Here is a 24,719-nt window from a genome sequence, read left to right on the forward strand (position 1 = left end):
GAGTTTTAACCTGTTGGGCGCTTGCCATCATTGACCACGTTATCATCTATCTATGTTTTGCACAGTGTTCAGGTAAAGTTCTAATATCTCAGATTATTAGGCAGTGTTTCCTGTGTTTTCTGCTGATAGCCTCTAATAAATGCAAACATTTATGGTCACTGGTCATGAACATTGAGTTCAGTCATTTGCATGTATATTTTGTGAGCTCTGTTAAAACCAGGGCTTGCCTAACACTCTGTTCTGTCTCTTACAGCTAAATATGTAAATTTTCACAAATTGTTGCTACGAGAGCTCTTACTACAGTGATCTCATATTGGCCCTATTAATGGAAATATTGAACTACCAGGAAAATATATTTTATTGAAAGAAAAGAGTTTAACAGCCAGTGTGTTTTGGAATGGGGTGGACTAATCTGGTTGGCTCATTAACTTCACTTTTAGAGTTGGGTCGACCTCTGAATGATGCCAACAACAGCATCGCACACTTGAGTCAATCTGATGATGTAGTTCTTTCACAATATTCTTTCTCAACCCCGTGCTGTGTAATCTATTCATGAGAAAGTACAGATAGGTGGTAGCAGACAGGAAGGTCTTTAACATAAAAGTTCTTCCAGTGATACAAAGTACAAGAATCTGAGTTTATCAAAGCGCACTAAGTTTTAGCTATGATTATATCATATTTTCCAAAACGTGGTGCCGTTTTAGCCCTCTCTGTCCTGAGTGTTGGTGCACTGGACACTTATCGCTGCAGTGTATGAGCATGCTGTTATGTTACCAAACAGAACAGAGGCTCCTGTGCCAAAAAAAGAAGCTTTGCTCCTGATGAGCAGGAATATAGATGTCTTAGAGAAAGCCGTTAAACTGGCAGCCAGGCAGGTATTGCCCTTTCTACACTGGCTGGGATATTGGAAAGGAAATTTGGGACTTGATAAGGATGTGAGTGTTTAGAATTTGGAAGACACTTTTTTGCTCCTACTTGTTTTGAGCAGGGTGCACATATCATTGTGACCCCAGAAGATGGAATTTATGGCTGGATCTTCACAAGGGAGACCATTTATCCCTATCTGGAGGTTACCCCAGATCCTGAAGTGAACTGGATTCCATGTAGAGACCCCGAGAGGTAATGTCATTACCCTTTGATTTTTTTTTTAACATCTTTATTGGAGTATAATTGCTTTACAATGATGTGTTAGTTGCTGCTGTATAACAAAATCAGCTATATGCATACACAGATCCCCTTATGCCTCCCTCTTGCGTCTCCCTTCCACAACATTTGTTTAAAACCAAAGGGTAGTAAGAGGAAGCAGCCACCCTTTGATTTTAAACAAATGTTGTGACATTGTAATAGCAAGTTCAGTAAGCTTGACTAGTATTCTTGTGACAAACAGTCTGTGGCACTGGATTCAGACTTCTCTAATTCTTCATAATGCGTACCATCTGGCTTGTCTCCTGTTTGGTAAATGACTTGAGAGGATGATGTTTGGTTGGTTATTTATTGTAGTTTTCTTTCATGAATAGTATGTGTACACACAGTTTTTATAATAGATGTGCTTAATTGGGTTTCAGCAAAGTGAGAAAGTTGTGATATCTAGAACTTATGTTCTCAAATGTAAGTAAGCAGGTCCACCCATGAAAACCTGCTTCCTTTGCAGAAGTGGTAAAAAGATGACTGGGTTTATGTTCCCAAGGGGCTTTGATATCGGCATGCAATGTAATCAGTACAGTGAGTGGAAATTGCATAGGACTTGAAAAAGGAGGTGCTTTTTCTGAGACCACATTCTACCACCTCCTGACTGAGTGCCGTGGGACAGACAACCTAAACTATTGACATCTCGGTTTCTTTATCTGTAAACCAGGGATAATAAAAGTTCCTCTCTTACTTCACTTTACAGAGTAAAGTAGACACGCAGTATAGGGAATTCCTTGCTTGTCCAGTGGTTAGGACTCCGTGCTTTCACTGCTAAGGGCCTGGGTTCAATCCCTGGCTGGGGAACTAAGATCCCACAAGTCGAGCAGCACGGCCAAAAAATAAAACACCCCCAAAATGAGAGCAAAGTGAAGTAATACATAGAATCTATACACTATGGTGCCCTCTTTAGTGTTAGCTCTCACTATTACTTTTTTTTAACAGAAGGAGCTGGATCTGAACTTTTGTTTTCTTGTCCTTCAAGAAATTTAATAATTGTTTATAGCTGTAGTTTAGGCATAAGTTTCTTAAAGAAAATCTGTATAAAATATAAGAAAGATTTTTGAAAATAAATTATTTTAGGTGTATTTACTTTTTAAAATAGTTCATATGTAATCCCTTTAAATGGCAAAATCAATGCATTAAAAAGTAATTTAATTTGCTAATTTTAAATTTACATGCCTCTGTTCAGAACTATTATCTAGCACACAAAAAAAGAAACTTCTTAAATAATTTTGACCACGTGAAATCAGTTGGAAAGTCAAGTCCAATGTAGCAACATAAGAGCTCTATTATGTGAGTCAGGTCTCACCCTGGGATTTTCACCTTTGGAAAAATTTTCTCTGAACGTTGCACAGTCTGTGTTTATAGTAATCACGTAATTGTGACTCAGTTTCTACTTGATTATGGGGCTTTCCCAGAGCAGGAAAGACTCATTATTTGCAGTAATTCAAGAGGCTTATACTGAAATACACTCTATTTGCCTTGGCTGATAAAACAGACTTTCTTAGGGGAAAGGTGTCCTGAAGCCTGATAATTAGTCTCTGATGAATTATTGTAAGTAGGGAAGGTAGGTGACTGATGAAACTTTAATACTACTGAGGCTTGCAGACACTTACTCAAATGGCAAGCTTTCAACTCTGTGTTGTAGAAAAGAAAAATCCAGTATTTAATATAATGCTAATATTGGTAAAGAGAGCCACCGTTTCTTCCCTAGTATCGTTTATCCCTAAAAGGGGTAATAAAAGTGCACATAGTCATCCTTGTGTATTTAAATAGTATCATTTAGAATACTGACACATGTCATTCTTCCTTGGGCTTTCCCCATGAGGAACTAATAGGAAAACATTAAAGTACCCTAATTATTTAGCCAAAAAAAAAAAAAAGAAAACCAAAATAAAATACATAATAGTTTTATTAAGGCCTTAATGAATATGAATGTTGACAACATTACCCTGTTTTTCCTGAAGGCAAAATAAAAGAAATGGTCACAATCTCTTCCTTCTATACAAAGACTAGTTCAACATCAATTGCAAAGGGACTGAGAAACCATGGAGAGTCTGAATGGTCTCTACAATCAAGTCATCAGTGTTCTGGCCTGTCTTCTTGTAGTTACAAAATTCATAATGGCCATTATTTATTTATTGAGCACCTGCTTGGCTCCAGAATCTGTACCTGGTACACTATGCACATTATCTCATTCAATTTATGTAGCAGGTATAACTATTCCCATTTTATTTTATTATTTTTTGTTTGTTTGTGTGTTTCTTTTTATCTATTTATTTTTGGCTGTGTTGGGTCTTCGTTGCTGTGCGTGGGCTTTCTCTAGTTGCGGCAAGCGGGGGCTACTCTGTTGCAGTGTGTGGGCTTCTCCCTGCAGTGGTTTCTCTTGTTGTGGAGCATGGGCTCTAGGTGCATGGGCTTCAGTAGTTGTAGCACACAGGCTCAGTAGTTGTGGCACGCAGGCTCTAGAGTGCAGGCTCAATAGTTGTGGCACATGGGCTTAGTTGTTCTGCGGCATGTGGGATCTTCCTGGACCAGGACTCGAACCTGTGTGCCCTGCATTGGTAGGTGGATTCTTAACCATTGTGCCACCAGGGAAGTCCCTATTCCCATTTTAAATATGAAGAAAAGAAGGGAGGGCTTCCCTGGTGGCGCAGTGGTTGAGAGTCCGCCTGCCGATGCAGGAGACACGGGTTCGTGCCCCGGTCCGGGAAATATTCCACATGCCGCGGAGCGGCTGGGCCCGTGAGCCATGGCCGCTGAGCCTGTGCGTCCGGAGCCTGTGCTCCGCAACGGGAGAGGCCACTACAGTGAGAGGACCGCGTACCGCCAAAAAAAAAAGAAAAAAAAAAGAAAAGAAAAGAAGGGAGCTTAAGGTTTCACAATTGGTAATTAGCCTGGCTGGAATTCAAACACAGCCATTTCTACTGAGCCACGCTAACGGAATGGACTTTTGAGTGCCTGGAAGCACCATCTGATACTTGAAATTTCCAGTGACTAGTGAATCCACTTCTTAGCATGTTCTGGTTGCTAGAAATTTAGAAATTTTAATCTTATTTTCCACTGAAATCATCTATCTATAACTTCCTTTGGGGTTCATACTGAGCCTGTCGTATATTAAGATACGTGACTCATCTTCAAATTAGAGTCTTTCAATTATTTGAAGCCAGCTATAATCGCACCTATTTCCTCACCTCAATCCCTTCTTATTTCTAGGGTAAATATCCCCAAGGTGGGTGGTTTGGGCATTACTCTGAAAAGCAATTTCATAGTCTGTATTTATCCTAGGGTTTCACTCAAGGGCCCTCTAAGATAGAAGGGAAGCTATTGTGTTGCATTGACAAATGGGGACACTGAGACTTCATAATGAAATTCTCTTTTCCTTTTCTTTTCTTTCCTTTTAAAAAATATTTCTGGTACCTAATACTGCATTTGTTCTCTGTAGAAGATGATCTGCCTGGGCCCAACTCTATACTGCCTCGTAGTAGGGCTGTGGCTTGGATTATGGAAAAGGTCCTCCCCATTAGAAAAGTGTTAAATTTCAAGCCCTTCATTTGTGTTCCTAGGAGAACATCATAAGAAAATGTGTTGCTTCTCTTCTTTCTCCTCTTCCCCCTCAGTTTGCTCTGTGCTTCAGTCTTGCACTGCCATCTTCAATCTGTCAGTTAAAAAACAGGTTAGTTTTCATAAAGAAGAAGATGGTATTACATGTGAGTTTTTAAATCTTTACTGTTGATTCTTAACCTAGAGCCGTTGTGTGTTATAGGTAACGGGCAAATAAAGTATCACTTTGGTAGTTCCAAAATCACTAACACACAGTGAGTTTAAGGCAGTATCTATTGAATTAGGTTTGGCTGCAGCCCAGTGCAAGAAAGGCTCAGCTGTCTGGCCAAGGACAACTCTATCTACATTGTGGCAAATACTGGGGACGAGAAGCCATGCAATGCCAGTGCCCCTCACTGTCCTCCTGATGGTCGTTACCAATACAACACTGATGTGGTGTTTGATTCTGAGGGTAGGCTGGTGGCCCACTACCACAAGGTGAGAATTACTTGTGCCTTAGCTAAGCTCAATTTACTTCTTTTTTTTTTTTTTTTTTTGCGGTACGCGGGCCTCACTGTTGTGGCCTCTCCCATTGCAGAGCACAGGCTCCAGACGCGCAGCCTCAGTGGCCATGGCTCACGGGCCCAGCCGCTCTGCGGCATGTGGGATCTTCCCAGACAAGGGCACGAACCCGTGTCCCCCTGCATTGGCAGGCAGACTCTCAACCACTGCGCCACCAGGGAAGCCCCTCGATTTACTTCTTTTGTTTGTGATATCTAGGTATACTTGTCTGTGAATGCTGGTGAGGGAACTGTTGTGAATGCGTTTCTGAATTATTACATTTAGTTGAAAAAGGGATTTAACTTACTTTGATTTCGTATAAGCGTTCTGAATTTGAATTAGTCATAAAACAGAAACTACCAGAGTATTTATTTATTTATTTTTATATATTTTATTTTTGGCTGTGTTGGGTCTTTGTTTCTGTGTGAGGGCTTTCTCTAGTTGTGGAGAGCGGGGGCCACTCTTCATTGCGGTGTGCAGGCCTCTCACTATCGCGGCCTCTCTTGTTGCAGAGCACGGGCTCCAGACACGCAGGCTCAGTAGCTGTGGTGCATGGGCCTAGTTGCTCTGCGGCATGTGGGATCTTCCCAGACCAGGGCTCGAACCCATGTCCCCTGCATTAGCAGGCAGATTCTCAACCAGTGCGCCACCAGGGAAGCCCAAATCTACCAGACTATTAAAGCAGATATGCTAATAGCTGCACGAGGATTTTAATATTCACTGAGAAAGGAGAAATGCTCAGTTTCATCACAAGATTTAGTACTAGAGTTAGATTTTTGACCCAATTTGTTAACATTTGGTATTAAGCTGTAGTCATTCATTTCATTAGGACCTTTTTGATTGCAATGATAGAAAAACCCCCCAACTGAAATTGGCTTAAAACAACAACAACAACACAGAATTTCCTTGCTTAGGTACCTGAGAAAATATAAATCATAGAAAGGGTAGGTCTAGTTTCCAATGCAGTCTGTCCCTCAGAGGCCCAGAAGATGTCAGCCATCCCTCTAGCTCTCTTATTCCTTTGTTACAACTTTTTCCCAGGATGACTGTCCTTTCAGAAGCCACATGGCTGCTCATCACAAAGCACATATCCTAATAGCAACAAAATCCAGAGGAAGACTGCATTTCTCTTTCCTAGAAACCCTGCAAAAACCTTAGCCTTCCTTGACTCCAAATCAGCCACATGCCGTCCTCAAGTCGATCACCTGGGGATGAAGGATGGACTACCCCCTGAGCCTAGGGCCGAGGAGCTTGGGATGCTCACTGGTCGGGTTGGGGTGGGGTGTTGCCTGAGCACATACGCACACATCAGGCCAAATAGAAATGTGAGCAGAACGTAAGGCTGTTCTGAGCCCAAGGTTGTTGGAGTTTGGGAGCAATAATCAGGCTGGAAAAAAAATTCTAATGGCTTACTAATTAACAAGGTTTAGCTATTACATTGTCTAAATTAAGTTCCAATCTACGTCACCTCACTTATATAGACCTAGCAGTACCATGGGGAGACATGACAAAGTTTATTTTATTACCGTGTTAGACTTCACACGGACAGTGCTGTCTGTATTTAAAGAATAGAATGGAAAACCATCAGAAATTTGTGAGGTTCAAAATTTCAAGCGATTTTAAGACAAATATTCACCTTTTAAATATCATTTGTAGGGGCTTCCCTGGTGCCACAGTGGTTAAGAATACTCCTGCCAATGTAGGGGACATGTGTTCAATCCCTGGTCCAGGAAGATCCCACATTCCGCGGAGCAGCTAAGCCTGTGCACCACAACACCTGAGCCTGCGCTCTAGAGCCCACGAGCCACAACTACTGAGCCCGCAAGCCACAACTACTGAAGCCCGCACGCCTAGAGCCCGTGCTCCACACCAAGAGAAGTCACCTCAGTGAGAAGCCCGTGCACCGCAACGGAGAGTAGCCCCCACTCGCCGCAACTAGAGAAAGCTCGTGCACAGCAACAAAGACCCAATGCGGCGATAAATAAATAAATTAATTAAAAATAAATATCATTTGTAGATATGAACTCATTGGTTGATTCATAGGTTGTGGGAAAATGAAGTGTTCTAATGAATGTCACAGTGAGAAAACTCACAGACAGTGATATACTGGGTATAATTTACACTAATTTATGTGTAACAGTTTTAAGTATGCACACCAACATGCACGCAAGAAAAGATTTTGAAGATATTGATCACTTCTATTTGACAGTTTTCTTACTAACCTTCCGTTCCTTTGCATTTCGCTTGACAGTACAATCTTTTTGCACCTGAAATTCAATTTGATTTCCCCAAGGATTCAGAACTTGTGACTTTTGACTCTCCCTTTGGGAAGTTTGGCATTTTCACTTGCTTTGACATTTTTTCTCATGACCCAGCTGTGATGGTGGTGGAAGAGTTTCAGGTTGACAGCATTCTGTACCCCACGGCCTGGTACAACACGCTGCCCCTCCTCTCTGCAGTCCCCTTCCACTCGGCATGAGCCCGAGCCCTGGGAGTCAACCTGCTTGCTGCCAATACCCACAACACGAACATGCACATGACACGTACCTCACCCTGGTTCTGCCCCAACAGGTAGCCACAGTCTTGGGAAGGCTTCATTCATTTTCAAGCCACGCTTTTCTTCAAATATTCTTCTATTAACTCCAACATCACAAAATTAATAAGAGCCATATGGGCTTCTATACCAACATTATTTAAGGAACATTATTCCTGGGAGTAAAGAAGGAGGCAAACATTATATTCTCAATTTCATGCGAGGGGAAATTGGAGTTAGAGAGAATTCAAGTTACATAAAAAAAGCAAAGCCAGAGCTAAAGAACGTTGCAGCTAACATCCATGAGTAATATTGAAATAAATCTTGCTGTTGAGGTGATAAAATCACTTTAGACTTAATCAGGATTTTAGAGTTTATCCTTTATAGTATCCACTTTCAAGGTAAAGCAGCCTCCCCTCTTGACTGCTTTGTTGTTCATTGATCCAGGTGAAGAATCTCAAGCACAAATAAATTAGATAGGTTAGTGGAGAGCTAAAATTGTTCTTCGTGTTTGAGAAATTTTCTGGTTTACTGTTAAGTTGGCTAAAGAAAGGGGAGTTTGAGTTAAAAAAAAAAAAGCTATCTAAGTCATATAGTTTCAGTGTAAGCAGTCCCATACGGAGGACTCAGAGTCCAATTGGAATTTAGGTCAATGTAAAGCTCTCTCCCTCCTTATCTTGAAAATGCTTATGCTTTCATAACTTTATATTTCAGTTCTTATGGAAGTGATTCTATTTGTTTGTCACCATGCAAAATTTGAAACCAATATTTGTGTTTCTTTATGTCACCCGTAGAAAGTGGAATCTACTCACCGGATGCTGTCAAGGTGTATTACTATGACATGGAAACAGAGAGCGGCCAGCTGATGCTCTCAGAATTGAAGTCCCGGCCTCGAAGAGAGCCCAGGTACTCTGCAGCTGTTCACTGGAGTGCTTATGCCAGGGGTGTCAAGCCATTCTCATCTGAACGGTTGAATTTTCCAGGGATGATTTATTTTGATGCGTTCACCTTCACCAAGCTTAAGAGAAACACAGGAAATTACACAGTTTGTCAGAAAGACCTGTGTTGTCACTTAACCTGCAAGATGTCTGAGAAAGGAACCAGTGAGGTGTATGCACTAGGTGTCTTTGACAGACTGCACATGGTAGAAGGCCAGTATTACTTACAGGTAGAAACACTCGAATATGTTAGAATGGCTATTTTACTGATTTGTCTTCTAGGTCATTATTGCATTTCTTTAAGAATTGTGCTGGATTCAGTTAATTGGAATGGTGTTACATTTGTCACTGAACTTTTCTCCCTAGAACACATTATTTGTTCAGTCTTAGTGAGAACAGAATTAGAGCTGCAAGGTAAAAACATGAAGCAGATTCATTAGTTCTCAGCAGACTGGGTTCAAATTTAAAAAGCTACAACCCCCATATACTCTCTTTTTCTGTCAGGTTACTTTAGAGCTGTGTTTTGCAAACTGTCTTCAACTAGTGTCCAGAGCAAGAAGTCCATTTCACATCATAAACAAGCGCAGTCAAGATGTATGACTGAGTTAAAAGAGATACTTAATTGAAACAAACGTTTTATAAAATAATTCAAATCAGAATTAGAAATAGCTATAATTATAACCAACATACTTTGATTTTGAAAATTCTAGTCTACTCCATTTTGCTTCATTGAAAAAAGGGCTAATCTTGACTCACTAAATTAATTTTAGGAGTTACTAATAGATTATGAGCTGCAATTGAAAAAAAAAACTACTTAAGAGGCAACCTAACAAATATTCTTCTATTCTTTGAAATTGGATTTTTAGCTGAGAAAATATTTCCAAGATTTCCAACCACTTTTATTTTCCTACACAGGTATGCACATTACTGAAGTGTCAAACCACTGACCTGAGAACTTGTGGAGAGCCTGCGGGGTCAGCTTTTACCAAGTTTGAAGAATTCTCCCTCTGTGGCACATTTGGAACGAGCTATGTTTTCCCACAGATCATTCTTAGTGAGAGTCAGCTTGCCCCTGAAAGACATTATGAGGTAGAAGATTTTCAGGAGGATAAATTCCTTTGAACAGATGCAGTAGACTGGCATAATGAAACTCATTGAAATAATGAGACAACATGGCAACATTGTCATTCACCTTATTCAAGCAACTTATGCAAAGAAACTATGATATGGAAGACAAGTTGTGGTTCTAGACTGTCCTTAGGCTGTGGTGAAGAATTTGGGGGTTATTTTTCTACATATATGTGATTTTGATATCCAAGGGAACAAGGAGATTATGGAAGAATTAAAATAAAAATATTGATTGCCAGTGATAGCTGGCAACTAATGTTTTCTTTTTTTGCGTAGTGGAGAACGTCCAAGTTGAATACATTAAATAATGCATCTATAACTTATTTCATGGGTGCATTATTCTGCGTAGTTATAATAAGGATAGTAATAATTGATACTTTGTATAGTTTCATGAATTAAAAAAAAACCTCGTTTTTATACATTATCTTACTTAATCCCCAGGGCAATAGATTTATTTGCTACACATTCACCCAAAGTCCCTCTGATACTATTAGACATGTAGAGCTGAAACAGGGGTCTTCTGACTCCAAATTTTGTGTGCTTTTGACTATTTCATGTTGCTTTTAGAGTGATGTTGTCAGAGAAGGCTTCTGGGCTGGAACCAACTCTGCATTGAAGTTAATCCTTTGCTTTCTTTGATCGGGTTTCAGGAGATGGACGTCTGCAGAGCCGAGGTGGAGCCCCTTTGCCTTTCTTGGTTCTGGCCCTGTATGGAAGAGTGTTTGAGAGGGACCCTCCACGCTTAGGGCAGGGAACTGGGCAACTGCCATGATCTCCTTCACCGCCATCCTTTCAGGATTAGCCTGGCAAAGAGAGAGGGAAAAGAGAGTGTCTTTAGTGTCTGTTTAGAAGAGATGTCATCACTTTGCTGAAACAACAAACTTAAGAAGATTTAAAAAGCAATTGGATGTGGGTGCACATTTTACATATTCATTTCTGGGAGGTGCATACATCTTTTGTGTGGGTGCACTTAAGTATGTGTCAGTATGTCTAACATGTATTTATGGGAGGGGAGCCTAGAAGAGTCCTTTTGTGGTAACTTCTCTAACGTATGCAAATATTGTGTCTCTCATTTGTAAATGCACAGGGTAAGCGTTGAAAATGCAGAGGGTATTTGGTCCTAGTCTTTAGGATACAGGAAGTTAAAAAACAAGGGTATCTTTTAAAGTAATTATGAATGACTTTTATAACAAATTAAAATTGTTCCATTATCTCTTTATTCTACCTTTATGGAATATTTGTATGGAAATTAGATACTTGTGAAGGGAAATTTATAAAGAGATAAATGAATAAATGATCTCCTTAAGACCACACGCTGTTTCCTTCTGAAATTATTCTTTCCTAAAATTTACCCAATCCTGGTTAAAGCCCCTCATATTCATGGATTTGTTGCAGCCTGTGCCAGACAGGAGCTTCCTCAGGAAAGGCTACCCTGTTACCTTTCTCCCAGTTACCTTTGGTCCCTTGACCCTAGCGCCCTGAGTCCTTTCCCTGGTTTGTCAGTTATTAACTCTGGGAAGAGACACACATGAGAATAGCAGTGCTCTCTAGGATGTGTGAGAGAGGTTGAGGATGACTCTGAGTTTGGGGACACCTTTCCCTTCCCTTAAAAGATATGACAACTGCTTTCCTAATCTTTTCTCAGGTGTTCCTTTCTACTCGGTTTAATTCAATCCAGTTCCAGGAAGCTAGAGACATTCTGGGCAGCAGAAAATGCCCTCTGTCTCTCTGTTTCCATTTTACCTGGAATCTCTCTCCAGGGGCTACAACACCCGATGATAGGATGCTACTTATGCCCTAGACTCCTCCGCTTGTGCTTAAAACTTCCCCAATCTTGCTGTTTGGGAGACACTGCATTGGGAAATATCCCCAGTGTTCTTCTTACTTGTTGGAAGTAAAAAAATCCTTCCTTCTGCTCTTTGGCTTGATTGCATCTTTTGGCTCAACACCCAGCAAGAGGCAAACCCAGCGTGGGGGTAACATTAGGGGTCAGGAGATTCAGCTCAGGCATCATAGCGGAGGCTGTTTGGTGTCCCACCAGTTCTAATTTAAGCTGATGGATGGCATTCTACTGCAAGAACCACAGTTGTCCACCTAAAGGCTTCTCCCAGCTGGTATGTGCCAAGGTAGGCCAGAAATGCCAGCTTGATGTGGTAGTAAATGTCGGGGGAAGGGAAGGGTTCTATAGCCCAGTGATTAAATCTCTGTCTTGTAGTGGGCTTGTGTTCCTGGGCTGTGACCTTCACAAATTTTTCTTAGCTGTCTCCTTTCGCCTTAGTTGGGATAGGCAAGCTGGAGGGGGTTTAGAGATGGGGTTTCCCTGTCCCCCCAGGAAGGTTAGGCTCTAGTAAATTGTTTCCATGGAAGGCAGGCTTTGGTTAAGAGAACAGAATGCTCCGGACTTACTTCAAAGTAGGTGTATTTTTCCTCCTCCTAGAGGAAGCACAAGGTGTCTTATTTCCTCGTTATTCACCCAGAGAACCTGGTTGGGCTTCTGGAGTGAAAGTCACAAAAGCGTGAGGGCCCCCCTATAATGAAACCTCCTCCACCTTCAGCCCCCATTTGTATCTCTCGAGCCTGCCCACGCTGAACCTCTGGCCATGCGTCAAAGACAGTTGGAGTGACCATACCAGGACTGGCTCCAGCAGTGGACTTCTGCTACGGTCAAGCCTGTCTCTCTAACTCTGGGGGCAGTGATTTGTCCTGTGAGTCCAGTTCTCTGATGTACGTAAAAAAGTTGCTGCTTTTCAGTTGTTCAGCTTTTTTCTTATTGAGAAAATGGTAGAGATGACTTGCAAGCTCTTTCTATATCAGACTAGAAACACAATGGGAGCTTCTTACTTAATATTTTTATTCTAACAAGATCAAAGAAGTAATTTTTTTAATCTCTCATTCCGGTTTTAACTTTTATTTCAGAGCTTCCTTTATAAATTCTTATGGAATGACTGCATCTCCTTGTAAAAAATTAATAAACAGAAACCTCAATTAAATAGAGCTGGAAGACCAGAGGGAGAGTTCTCATGCCCCGTGACAATAGCAGAGCCAAACAGGAGGAAGGCCACTTCTCTTCTTCCTGGCAGGGACTCAGCCAAGGAAAAGCCATGGACTTTTTGATTACTCCAGCCCTCTCAACTTCCTTTTTCGCTCTATGTAAGCATTCTCCTTCCCTTGCCGTGCAGGGGCTCACCATGGTGGCAGATCCTGAATTGTAGTTCTCTGCAGATCCCGGATAAACCCATCTTTGCTGGAGAGATATCTGGTAGTCTGTTTTGGGTCAACATCCTTGCGAAGTATGTATCCCACCCACCTGGGAAGGGAAAGCCCAAAGGAGGTCAGCAAGCAGAGGGAGCTGGTATTTGCTATAGACTTAGGGAGACCGGGCAAACACAGCCTCCTGGCTACTTTGGCAGCCAAAGAATAAATTTACTGTAGTACTGAAGTAAAAAAAAAAAAAAAAAAAAAAAAAATCATACATACCCATCTGCAAATTGAACTATAAAAACACCATCCAAAGTGAAATCTAAAAACAAAACAAATAAACACTAATTCTGTAAATATAAAATATGTTATACTTAATTCACAAGTAAAATAAAGTTTGTGGGCTTCCCTGGTGGCTCAGTGGTTGAGAGTCTGCCTGCTGATGCAGGGGCCACAGGTTCGTGCCCTGGTCTGGGATGATCCCACATGCCGCAGAGCGGCTGGGCCCCTGAGCCATGGCTGCTGAGCCTGCGCGTCCGGAGCCTGTGCTCCACAACGGGAGAGGCCACAACAGTGAGAGGCCCGTGTACGGCAAAAAAAAAAAAAAAAAAAAAAAAAAATTTGCCTACTTATTCCATACCAAAATCTATAAGCTCTTTTTCTATTTTCTATTATTTTCCTCTCTTCTCTCTCCCTCTCTCTCCCTCTTATTCTCCCTCTCATTCTTTATACTCCCTTCTCTATGACTCGTATGGTATGCAGCCTCTAAAATGGTCCCCAATGATCCCTGCCTCATTCATGCCCTTGTGTAGTCCCCTCCCAACAAGTGTACTGACTTGCTTTTAATGAATACAATACAACAAAAATGATGGGCTGTCACTTCCCAGATGACAATGCTAAAGACTGTGACTTCTGTCTTGGGTGGTGGGCTCTCTTGCTCTCTGGCTTTGAAGGAACCTACATGCCATAATGTGAGTGTTCTTTTAGTGTGGCCTGAGGCCTTTGTGGCAAAGAACTTATTGGGCCATAACCAGTGAGGACCCAACGCCTGCCATCAGCTGTGTGAGCCTGGAGCTGAGAAGTGTCTCTTTCCCCAGTCAAGTTTTGAGGTAACTGCAGCCTTTGCAGACTTGTGAAAGAGACCCTGGGCCAGAGGAGCCCAGCCAAGCTGCCCCAGGATTCCTGACCCACAGAAAATGTGAGATCACACATGCTTGCTGTTAGAAGCCACTACTTTTGGAGGGTGATCTGTTGCATAGGAATGGACAATGAATAGCCCTTTCATATTCCCCTTTGTTCTGACTCTTTGCCATTTTGTGCAAACTAAAGTGAACAAAGTATGAAGCTCAAATATTCACATGATGATATTAATAATAATTTCAAAATTGAAAAGTTATTTTTCAAATTATTTACACAGACTACTAGGTGCTGAAGTTCTCAAACGTATGAATTCCAAAAATCCATGTGTTTAATTCTTAATCCCCTGTACCCCAGAAAGTGACCTTATTTGGAAATAATATCATATCAGATGTAATTCGTTAAGATGACGTCTTACTGGAGTAGGGTGGGCACTAAATCCATTAACACGTGTCCTTGTAAAGAGAGGAAATTGGGACTCAGGTATGCACACAGGGAGAATACCGGGTGAAGACACACGGGGAGAAGAGAGGAAAACACCGGGAAAGAGGCGTGAACAGATCTTTCCCTCACAGCCCTCAGGAGGAACGAATTCTGCTGACCCCCTTCCCCTGAAACTTCTAGCCTCCAGTAATGACAGAGAATACATTTCTGTTGTTTAAGCCACCCGGTGTGTGGTACTTTGTTATGGCAACCCTAGCGAAGGAAAACACATATGCATTTTCTTATTTGATCCTCAAAAACGCTTGCAAAAAGAAGGTCATTTGTTGCATAAAATCTGATTACATCTACATCTGTGATGTAAAACCAGAAGGCTTTCTTAAACTCAGCTTTTGTAATTTATTTTTAAAGTACTAAGTTCTGGGAACCACGTGATTTCTCCCTGTAAATATCAGGGCTATGCTCTGCTTTCCAGAAATCGTTGGACTTCAGCATGACTATGTCTCAGTTGCTGGATTATGCGGCAATTTTCTTTTTCTGTGTCTTAAAAGCCAGCTCTCTGGATACGTTTACGGCAGCTGTTTATGAGCATGCAGTGATATTGACTAATGCCACCCTGATACCGGTGTCCCATGAAGAGGCCTTGCTATTAATGAACAAAAATCTGGATCTTTTGGAGGGAGCAATCACATCAGCATCAAAGCAGGTACCATTTCTCAAGTGTGCTGGCTTCTACGGAGAGAAAAGGGTGGGGTCTTAGGAGACAGAATCACTGTCAGGGTGAATTACACTTTTGAATGACATATGTATCAGGGTAGCCAAGACCTTCTTTTACAGAGTCCTCCCTGCTCCTAGTTATTAGAGCAAAGACACTATTACATGCTTCCCTTGTAGTGAGAGCAATATTTTGAAAAGAACGGCTGGTTATTAAGTGGCAACAAACTTTTGAGGAACTTGCTGTAAATCCAACAATTTTGTTGCTCTTTTCTGCTACAGATGGAGGGTGAAGGATAGATGGGTGAGGGATCTGTTGCTATGCTTAGAGTGTTTGTGGCCTTGGTGTACTTTTGTGCTCTTAAGAGTTTGTAGGTTTTTAGGTTAGTTCATAACATCAAGACAATTAAATGTAAATTGCATTGTGTATTATATACAGTGTGTATTATATACTTCATACTTCATTCTAATTACAAGACAAAATTACATATGTTAATGCATAGTAAGTCCTTGAGTTGAATGAAGGGTTAAGTTTAAGTGTGTGGTTTGGACGAATATAGTTGAAATAAGCTATTTGTAGATCAGGTAAACAAGGGATATATAAAGTCTGATGAAAGTCATGGATATACACATATGACATATATCTATCAACATACATCCTTCTACATGCAAAGATTTAAAAAGGTTATTAAGGGGACTTCCCTGGTAGTGCAGTGGTTAAGACTCCGAGCTCCCAATGCAGGGGGCCTGGGTTCGATCCTTGGTCAGGGAACTAGATCCCACATGCGTGCTGCAACTAAGAGTTTGAATGCCACAACTAAGGAGCCAGTGAGCTGCAACTAAGGAGCCTGCCTGCCGCAACTAAGACCCAGCGCAACCAAATAAATAAATTAATTAATTAGAAGGTTATTAAGAATTCTGAGGTTCTTTTTCACCTTAGTCCACCTATTTCCTTAAAGGCCACACAGCAGCTTCCTGGATGGCCCTCCTACTGAAGGCACCCAGGTGAGCTCACGTTGTACCTCTAGGCCTGGCACCCTTCAGGTAACTGTGTCAGAGCTCCCTTCTGAGAAGCAGGAATCACATTTGCAGGGTATGAGGCAGGAAAGGCTGGGTGGAGGAGAGAGTGATAAATCAATCCTGACACACTCAGGCAAAATAATTGGCCAAAGGTCAGGGAGAGGGTTTATCCAGGGAAGAGTTAGGTTTATAGTTAACAACCACAGTGAATGGTTGAGCCTGAGAATAGCCTGGAAAAATATTAACAGCCATGAAAGGATGAAAAAGTTACATAGAAATGATTACTGTGGGATTAGAAAATGAAAGTGGTTGGGCAAAGAAAATAAATTATAAAAATATAGAAAGCAAAAGAATAAGGTGGAAAAAAAAACCCTGAATGTTTGTTCTTCAGCCACTCAGGTCCTCTTGCAGGCCCCATTTTTGACTGTTTGCTTATTTGAGAAATATTTTGATTCAGCTCCATTTTTAACAGGGTGCACATATTATTGTGACTCCAGAAGATGGTATTTACGGCTTTAACTTCAACAGGGAATCTATCTACCCATACTTGGAGGATATCCCGGACCCTCAAGTGAACTGGATCCCTTGTAATAATCCCGACAGGTAAAGAAACATATTGTGGAAAATTTAACCATGAACATGAACTTACTTTACCTGGGAAAACTTTGTAGAAGATCACTGTATAAGATTTACTATTGACTCTAAGTTTCAAGATAGTTTTATAATTTTTCATCTCCTACAGACATGTGTATTAGGAAAATGAATATGAATTATGATATGACAAAAGTCAGTGCTGTAACATAATGTAGAAATGATCAAATTCAATGTGAATTTCCACTGGGGGAATGATCTGGAGATGATAGCATAACTTAGGGCCACAGGGTGGTTAGCTAGAGGAAAAACCATATCCAAACTCACATCTTCTGACTCCTTGCCAGTGAACAGAAAATTGTTTCCCTATGTTGGTCTGTACTTTTAAAACTAAGTGAGAAAATAGTGAAAGAGAGTCACAGGTCAGTTTAAGATTAAAATTTTTCCTTTCACATTAATAAGATAGCTGGATGAGTTTAATATATATGAAATTCTTAAAGTTTAAGGTTATAACCTAGGAGATGATATAGCAGAACTGTGTAAGTGTTTTACATCAAGTCTAGAATAAGAAATATGAAGTCTGATAAAAGTAGCACTATTATTATTATTATTTTTTTTTTTCTTGCGTTATGCGGGCCTCTCACTGTTGTGGCCTCTCCCATTTGCGGAGCACAGGCTCCGGACGCGCAGGCTCAGCGGCCATGGCTCACGGGCCCAGCCGCTCCGCGGCATGTGGGATCTTCCCGAAACGGGGCACGAACCCGCGTCTCCTGCATCGGCAGGCGGACTCTCAAGCACTGCGCCACCAGGGAAGCCCAGCACTATTATTTTTAATATAAGCAAAACAATACAAGCTGTGTACAACATTTTAGAGAATCACGTCAGTTAGCTCACTTCTTTCCAAATGTATTATTGCTAAAATTGTAGGAGTTCCTCTTTTGGAACTGCTCTCAAAACCACACAAACAACTATATCTGCTTATAGAGACACGTTGATTTTGACAAAGTTCAATATTATTTATCTTAATCAACTACCTTATATTTCATTACATCATAATTTTTTCTTATTTAACCATGTCTTATACCAGAGCTTCAGATTCTAAAGGGCAAGCACCATTATGACTTCCATTTTGAATGGATTTCATTTGTTTCTGAATGACCTTTCCCTAGAGCCAAATTTCCTAGGGCCTTCTGAAAATACCCACCAGGGTGTTCCATTTTTCCATTACAAGAAGTCTGTTAGGAGAGGGAGGAACCAAGATGGTGGAGTATAAGGACATGCTCTCACTCCCTCTTGTGAGAACACCAGAATCAGTACTAGCTGATGGACAATTATCAACAAGAACTCACAAAAAAAGATACCCCACATCCAAAGACAAAGGAGAAGCCACGATGAGGCAGTAGGAGGGGCACAATAACACTAAAATCAAATCCCATAACTGCTGGGTGGGTGAGTCACAGACTGGAGAACACTTATATCACAGAAGTCCACCGACTGGAGTGAAGGTTTTGGGCCCCACTTCAGGCTTCCCAACCTGCAGGTCCAGCAACAGGAGGAGGAATTCCTAGAGAATCAGTCTTTGAAGGCTGGTGGGATTTGATTGCAGGACTTTGACAGGACTGGGGGAAACAGAGACTCCACTCTTGGAGGGCACATACAAAGTAGTGTGCGCATCAGGACCCAGAGGAAGGAACAGTGACCCCAGGGGAGACTGAACCAGACCTACCTGCTAGTGTTGGAGGATCTCCTGCAGAGGCAGGGGTTGGCTGCGCCTCACCATGAGGACAAGGACACTGGCAGCAGAAGTTCTGGGAAGTACTACTTGGCATGAGCCCTCCCAGAGTCCACCATTAGCCCCACCAAAGAGCCCAGGTAGTCTCCAGTGTTGGGTTGCCTCAGGCCAAACTATCAACAGGGAGGGAACCCAGCCCAACCCATCAACAGTCAAGTGGATTAAAGTTTTACTGAGCTCTGCCCACCAGAGCAACAGTCAGCTCTACCCACCACCAGTCCCTCCAATCAGGAAAATTACACAAGCCTCTTAGATAGCCTCATCCACCAGGGGGCAGACAGCAGAAGCAAGAAGAACTACAATCCTGCAGCAGGCAGAGGGCTATATATCAGATGAAGGAACAAGATAAAACCCCAGAAAAACAACTAAATGAAGTGGAGATAGGCAAACTTCCAGAAAAAGAATTCAGAATAATGATAGTGAAGATGATCCAGGACCTTGGAAAAAGAATGGAGGCAAAGATCAAGAAGATGCAAGAAATGTTTAACAAAGACCTAAGAGAATTAAAGAACAAACAAACAGAGATGAACAATACAATAACTGAAATGAAAACTACACTAGAAGGAATCAATAGCAGAATAACTGAGGGAGAGGAATGGATAAGTGACCTGGAAGACAGAATGATGGAATTCACTGCTGTGGAACAGAATAAAGAAGAAAGAATGAAAAGAAATGAAGACAGCCTAAGAGACCTCTGGGACAACATTAAATGCAACAACATTTGCATTATAGGGGTCCCAGAAGGAGGAGAGAGAGGAAGAACCCAAGAAAATATTTGAAGAGATTAAAGTTGAAAACTTCCCTAACATGGGAAAGGAAATAGCCACCCAAGTCCAGGAAGCACAGCGAATACCATACAGGACAAACCCAAGGGGAAACATGCCGAGACACACAGTAATCAAATTGGCAAAAATTAAAGACAAAGAAAAATTATTGAAAGGAGCAAGGGAAAAATGACAAATAACATTCAAGGGAAATCCCATAAGGTTAAGAGCTGATTTCTCAGCAGAAACTCTACAAGCCAGAAGGGAGTGGCATGATATACTTAAAGTGATGAAAAGGAAGAATCTACAACCAAGATTACTCTACCCAGCAAGGATCTCATTCAGATTCGATGGAGAAATCAAAAGCTTTACAGACAAGCAAAAGCTAAGAGAATTCAGCACCACCAAACCACCTCTACAACAAATGCTAAAGGAACTTCTCTAAGTAGGAAGCACAAAATAAGAAAAAGACCTACAAAAACAAACCCAAAACAATTAGAAAATAGTCACAGGCACATACATATTGATAATTACCTTAAACATGAATGGATTAAATGCTCCAATCAAAAGACACAGGCTTGTGGAATGGATAAAAAAACAAGACCCATATATATGCTGTCTTCAAGAGACCCACTTCAGACCTAGGGACACATACAGGCTAAAAGTGAGGGAATGGAAAAAGATATTCCATGCAAATGGAAATCAAAATAAAGCTGGAATAGCAATAGTCATATCAGATTAAATAGACTTTAAAATAAAGAATGTTACAAGAGACAAGGAAGGACGTTACATAATGATCAAGGGATCAGGGGCTTCCCTGGTGGCACAGTGGTTGGGAGTCTCCCTGCCGATGCAGGGGACATGGGTTCGTGCCCCGGTCCGGGAGAATCCCACATGCTGTGGAGCGGCTGGTCCTGTGGGCCATGGCCACTGACCCTTCAAGTCCAGAGCCTGTGCTCTGTGGCGGGAGGAGGCGTGGCAGTGAGAGGCCCACATACCAAAAAAAAAAAAAAAGATCAAGGGATCAATCCAAGAAGAAGATATAACAATTATAAATATATATGCCCCCAACATAGGAGCACCTCAATACATAAGGCAACTGCTAACAGCTATAAAAGAGGAAATCGACAGTAACAGAAAAATAGTGGAGGACTTTAACACCTCACTTACACCAATGGACAGATCATCCAAACAGAAAATAAATAAGGAAACAGAAGCTTTAAATGACACAATAGACCACAGAGATTTAACTGATATTTATAGGACATTCCATCCAAAAACAGATTACACTTTCTTCTCAAGTGCGCATGGAACATTCTCCAGAATAGATCACATCCTGGTTCACAAATCAAGCCTCAGTAAACTTAAGAAAATTGAAATCATATCAAGCATCTTTTCTGACCACAACACTATGAGATTAGAAATGAATTCCAGCGAAAAAAACGTAAAAAACACAAACACACAGAGGCTAAACAATACGTTACTAAATAACCAAGAGATCACTGAAGAAATCAAAGAGGAAATCAAAAAATACCTAGAGACAAATGACAATGAAAACATGATGATCCAAAACCTATAGGATGCAGCAAAAGCAGGTCTAAGAGGGAAGTTTATAGCAATACAATCCTACCTCAAGAAACAAGAAAAATCTCAAATAAACAATCTAACCTTACACCTAAAGAAACTAGAGAAAGAAGAACAAACAAACCCAAAGTTAATAGAAGGAAAGAAATCATAAAGATCAGAGCAGACATAAATGAAATAGAAACAAAGAAAACAATAGCAAAGATCAATAAAACTAAAAGCTGGTTCTTTGAGAAGATAAACAAAATTGATTAACCAGACTCATCAAGAAAAAGAGAGAGAGGACTCAAATCAATAAAATTAGAAATGAAAAAGAAGTTACAACAGACACTGCAGAAATACAAAGCATCGTAAGAGACTACTACAAGCAACTCTATGCCAAAAAAATGGGCAACCTGTAAGAAATGGACAAATTCTTAGAAAGGTATAACCTTCCAAGACTGAACCAGGAAGAAATAGAAAATATGAACAGACCAGTCACAAGTAATGAAATTGAAACAATGATTAAAAATCTTCCAATAAACAAGTCCAGGACCAGATGGCTTCACAGGTGAATTCTACCAAACATTTAGAGAAGAGCTGACACCCATCCTTCTCAAACTCTTCCAAAAAACTGCAGAGGAAGGAATACTCCCAAACTCATTCTATGAGGCCACTATCACGCTGATACCAAAACCAGACAAAGATACTAGAAAAAAAGAAAACTACAGACCAATATCACTGATTAATATAGATGCAAAAATCCTCAACAAAATACTAGCAAACAGAATCCAACAACAAATTAAAAGGATCGTACACCATGATCAAGTGGGGTTTATCCCAGGGATGCAAGGAATCTTCAATATATGCAGATCAATGTGATACACCATAATAACAAATTGAAGAATAAAAACCATATGATGATCTCCATCGAAGCAGAAAAAGTTTTTAACAAAATTCAACACCATTTATGATAAAAACTCTCCAGAATGTGGGCATAGAGGGAACCTACCTGAATATAATAAAGGCCATATACTACAAACCCACAGCAAACATCATTCTCAATGGTGAAAAACTGAAACCATTTCCTCTAAGATCAGGAACAAGATAAGGATGTCCATTCTCACCATTATTATTCAACAGAGTTTTGGAAGTCCTAGCCACAGCAATCAGAGAAGAAAAAGAAATAAAAGGAATACAAATTGGAAAAGAAGTAAAACTGTCACAGTTTTCAGATGACATGATACTATACATAGAGAATCCTAAAAATGCCACCAGAAAACTACTAGAACTAATCAATGAATTTGGTAAAGTTGCAGGATACAAAATTAATGCACAGAAATCTCTTGCATTCCTATACACTAATGATGAGAAATCTGAAAGAGAAATTAAGGAAACACTCCCATTTACCATTGCAACAAAAAGAATAAAATACCTAGGAATAAACCTACCTAGGGAGACAAAAGACCTGTATGCAGAAAACTATAAGACACTGATGAAAGAAATTAAAGATGATACCAACAGATGGAGAGATATACCATGTTCTTGGATTGGAAGAATCAACATTGTGAAAATGACTCTACTACCCAAAGCAATCTACAGATTCAATGCAATCCCTATCAAATTACCACTGGCATTTTTTGCAGAACTAGAACAAAAAAATATTAAAATGTGTATAGAGACACAGAAGACCCTGAATAGCCAAAGCAGTCTGGAGGGAAAAAATGGAGCTGGCGGAATCAGACTCCTTGACTTCAGACTATACTACAAAGCTATGGTAATCAATACAATATGGCACTGGCACAAAAACAGAAACATAGATCAATGGAACAAGATTGAAAGCCCAGAGATAAACCCACTCACCTATGGTCAGCTAATCTATGACAAAAGAGGCAAGGATATACAATGGAGAAAAGACAGTCTCTTCAATAAGTGGTGCTGGGAAAACTGGACAGCTACATGTAACAGAATGTAATTAGAACACTCCATAACACCACACACAAAAATAAACTCAAAATGGATTAAAGACCTAAATGTAAGACCAGACACTATAAAACTCTTAGAGGAAAACATAGAAAGAACACTCTTTGACATAAATCACAGCAAGATCTTTTTTGATCCACCTACTAGAGTAATGGAAATAAAAACCAAAATAAACAAAAATGGACCTGATGAAATTTAAAATCTTTTGCACAGCAAAGGAAACCATAAACAAGATGAAAAGGCAACCCTCAGAATGGGAGAAAATATTTGCAAACGAATCAATGGACAAAGGATTTATTTCCAAAATATATACACAGTTCTTGCAGCTCAATATTAAAGAAACAAACAACCAAATCCAAAAATGGGCAGAAGACCTAAATAGACATTTCTCCAAAGAAGACATACAGATGGCCAAGAAGCACATGAAAAGCTGCTCAACATCACTCATTATTAGAGAACTGCAAATCAAAACTCGTTATTTCTCTTTTTAATTTTATTCATTTATTTAGCATTTATACTTCACATGCTTCCAGAAAGATCTGAGGCTTCTTACAAAATCTTATATAATTAAAAAACACAACAGTTTAGATGTAAAAACAAAGTAGAAGCTACCTGAATAAAGTAGAGGAAGTAGTTGTTACAAGGCAGCATGGTAGTGGGCTGACAATTACAATTGAACATACAATACAGTTCTGAGAGTTCCTGGGAGGCTGAGAGTAAGAATATGACTTACAAGCTTTCATTGCCTCACAGAAAAAACCTTGTAGATTTCTTGAGAGACAAACTGTGTCTAGGAACCTAACTCAAAGATGAATTTACTTATTCAGCTTTTTTTTCCTTGACTATTTCCTATGTACTGGGTACTCCACTATGGGAATGAGTAGGAATTCTTGAATAAGGGACATCCTTTAATACAGCGAATGTCTGCACCTCTGATAAAGGTGATGTGGCCTGCAGATTAAAGAGTCAGTCATTAGTTCAATAAATTAAAAAAAAAAAACTTGCCTAATGAGCTAGCTTGAATGAAAAAGCATTCTGATTCTTGATTGCATATTATTTTGTACTGTTGTTTCAGGGTTTTGTGTGCATACACATTTCCTCAAGTAAGATTAGAGGATTTTGAAGTGCACCAGCCATACTTTACACTGTATCTCCCACACTGTGCACTTGGACAGCTCTGCCCAGAATGTCCTTTCCCCAGATGCCTACATATCTAACATGATGCTTTGTGTAGTGCTAGGACCCAAAAAATTTTTTTGAATATTTCATAACATTTTTAAGGTTAATAAATATCTTCTTCAATAATTGATGACTTGTATTATATTTTGAGATTGAACACTTTGAAAGCAGTCTTAGAAAATATATTTTAATTCTTTTGTTTCACCTCCTTTTTCTGTTCCCAGTAGCTCTAGGACAGAGCTCTGCATACTTTAAGGGCTCAGCAAATATTAAGGATTAAGTGAGAAGCAGATTTCAGGCTCACATAAGCAAAATGCAGTTTTTAAACTCCAAATCTAACAAAGAATTTTGGAGCTTTTCTGTGTATAGCAAACAGTCTGAAAAATGTAGTTTAAATGGAAATGTATTAAAATATATGATGCGCTTTCAAGATTAATATAGACAGG

At 40.3% G+C, this 24,719-nt stretch overlaps 2 protein-coding genes across 4 annotated transcripts in view; both read left to right on the plus strand.

Moving 5' to 3' along the window:
* The first annotated feature begins 600 nt into the window (after positions 1-600).
* LOC103084601 (vascular non-inflammatory molecule 3-like) lies at positions 601-10,663 on the plus strand. Its single transcript, XM_007456548.1, is given in 8 exon segments — positions 601-738; positions 740-875; positions 989-1,119; positions 5,037-5,229; positions 7,544-7,835; positions 8,620-8,993; positions 9,679-9,860; positions 10,543-10,663. Coding segments are annotated over 8 exon segments (1,503 nt in total). The 5' UTR covers positions 601-664.
* A 4,488-nt stretch (positions 10,664-15,151) lies between these two features.
* Positions 15,152-24,719, plus strand: part of VNN1 (vanin 1) — a 34,359-nt gene continuing 24,791 nt past the window's right edge. For all 3 annotated transcript variants that reach the window (XM_007456532.1, XM_007456531.1, XM_007456530.1), the window contains exons 1-2: positions 15,152-15,373; positions 16,874-17,004. In XM_007456532.1, coding sequence (XP_007456594.1) covers positions 15,161-15,373; positions 16,874-17,004 — 344 coding nt within the window. In that variant the 5' untranslated portion in view covers positions 15,152-15,160. The remainder of the gene's footprint in view (positions 15,374-16,873; positions 17,005-24,719) is intronic.

Source organism: Lipotes vexillifer, unplaced genomic scaffold (genome assembly GCF_000442215.2).
Source record: "Lipotes vexillifer unplaced genomic scaffold, Lipotes_vexillifer_v1.1 scaffold438, whole genome shotgun sequence".
Taxonomy (NCBI): domain Eukaryota; kingdom Metazoa; phylum Chordata; class Mammalia; order Artiodactyla; family Lipotidae; genus Lipotes; species Lipotes vexillifer.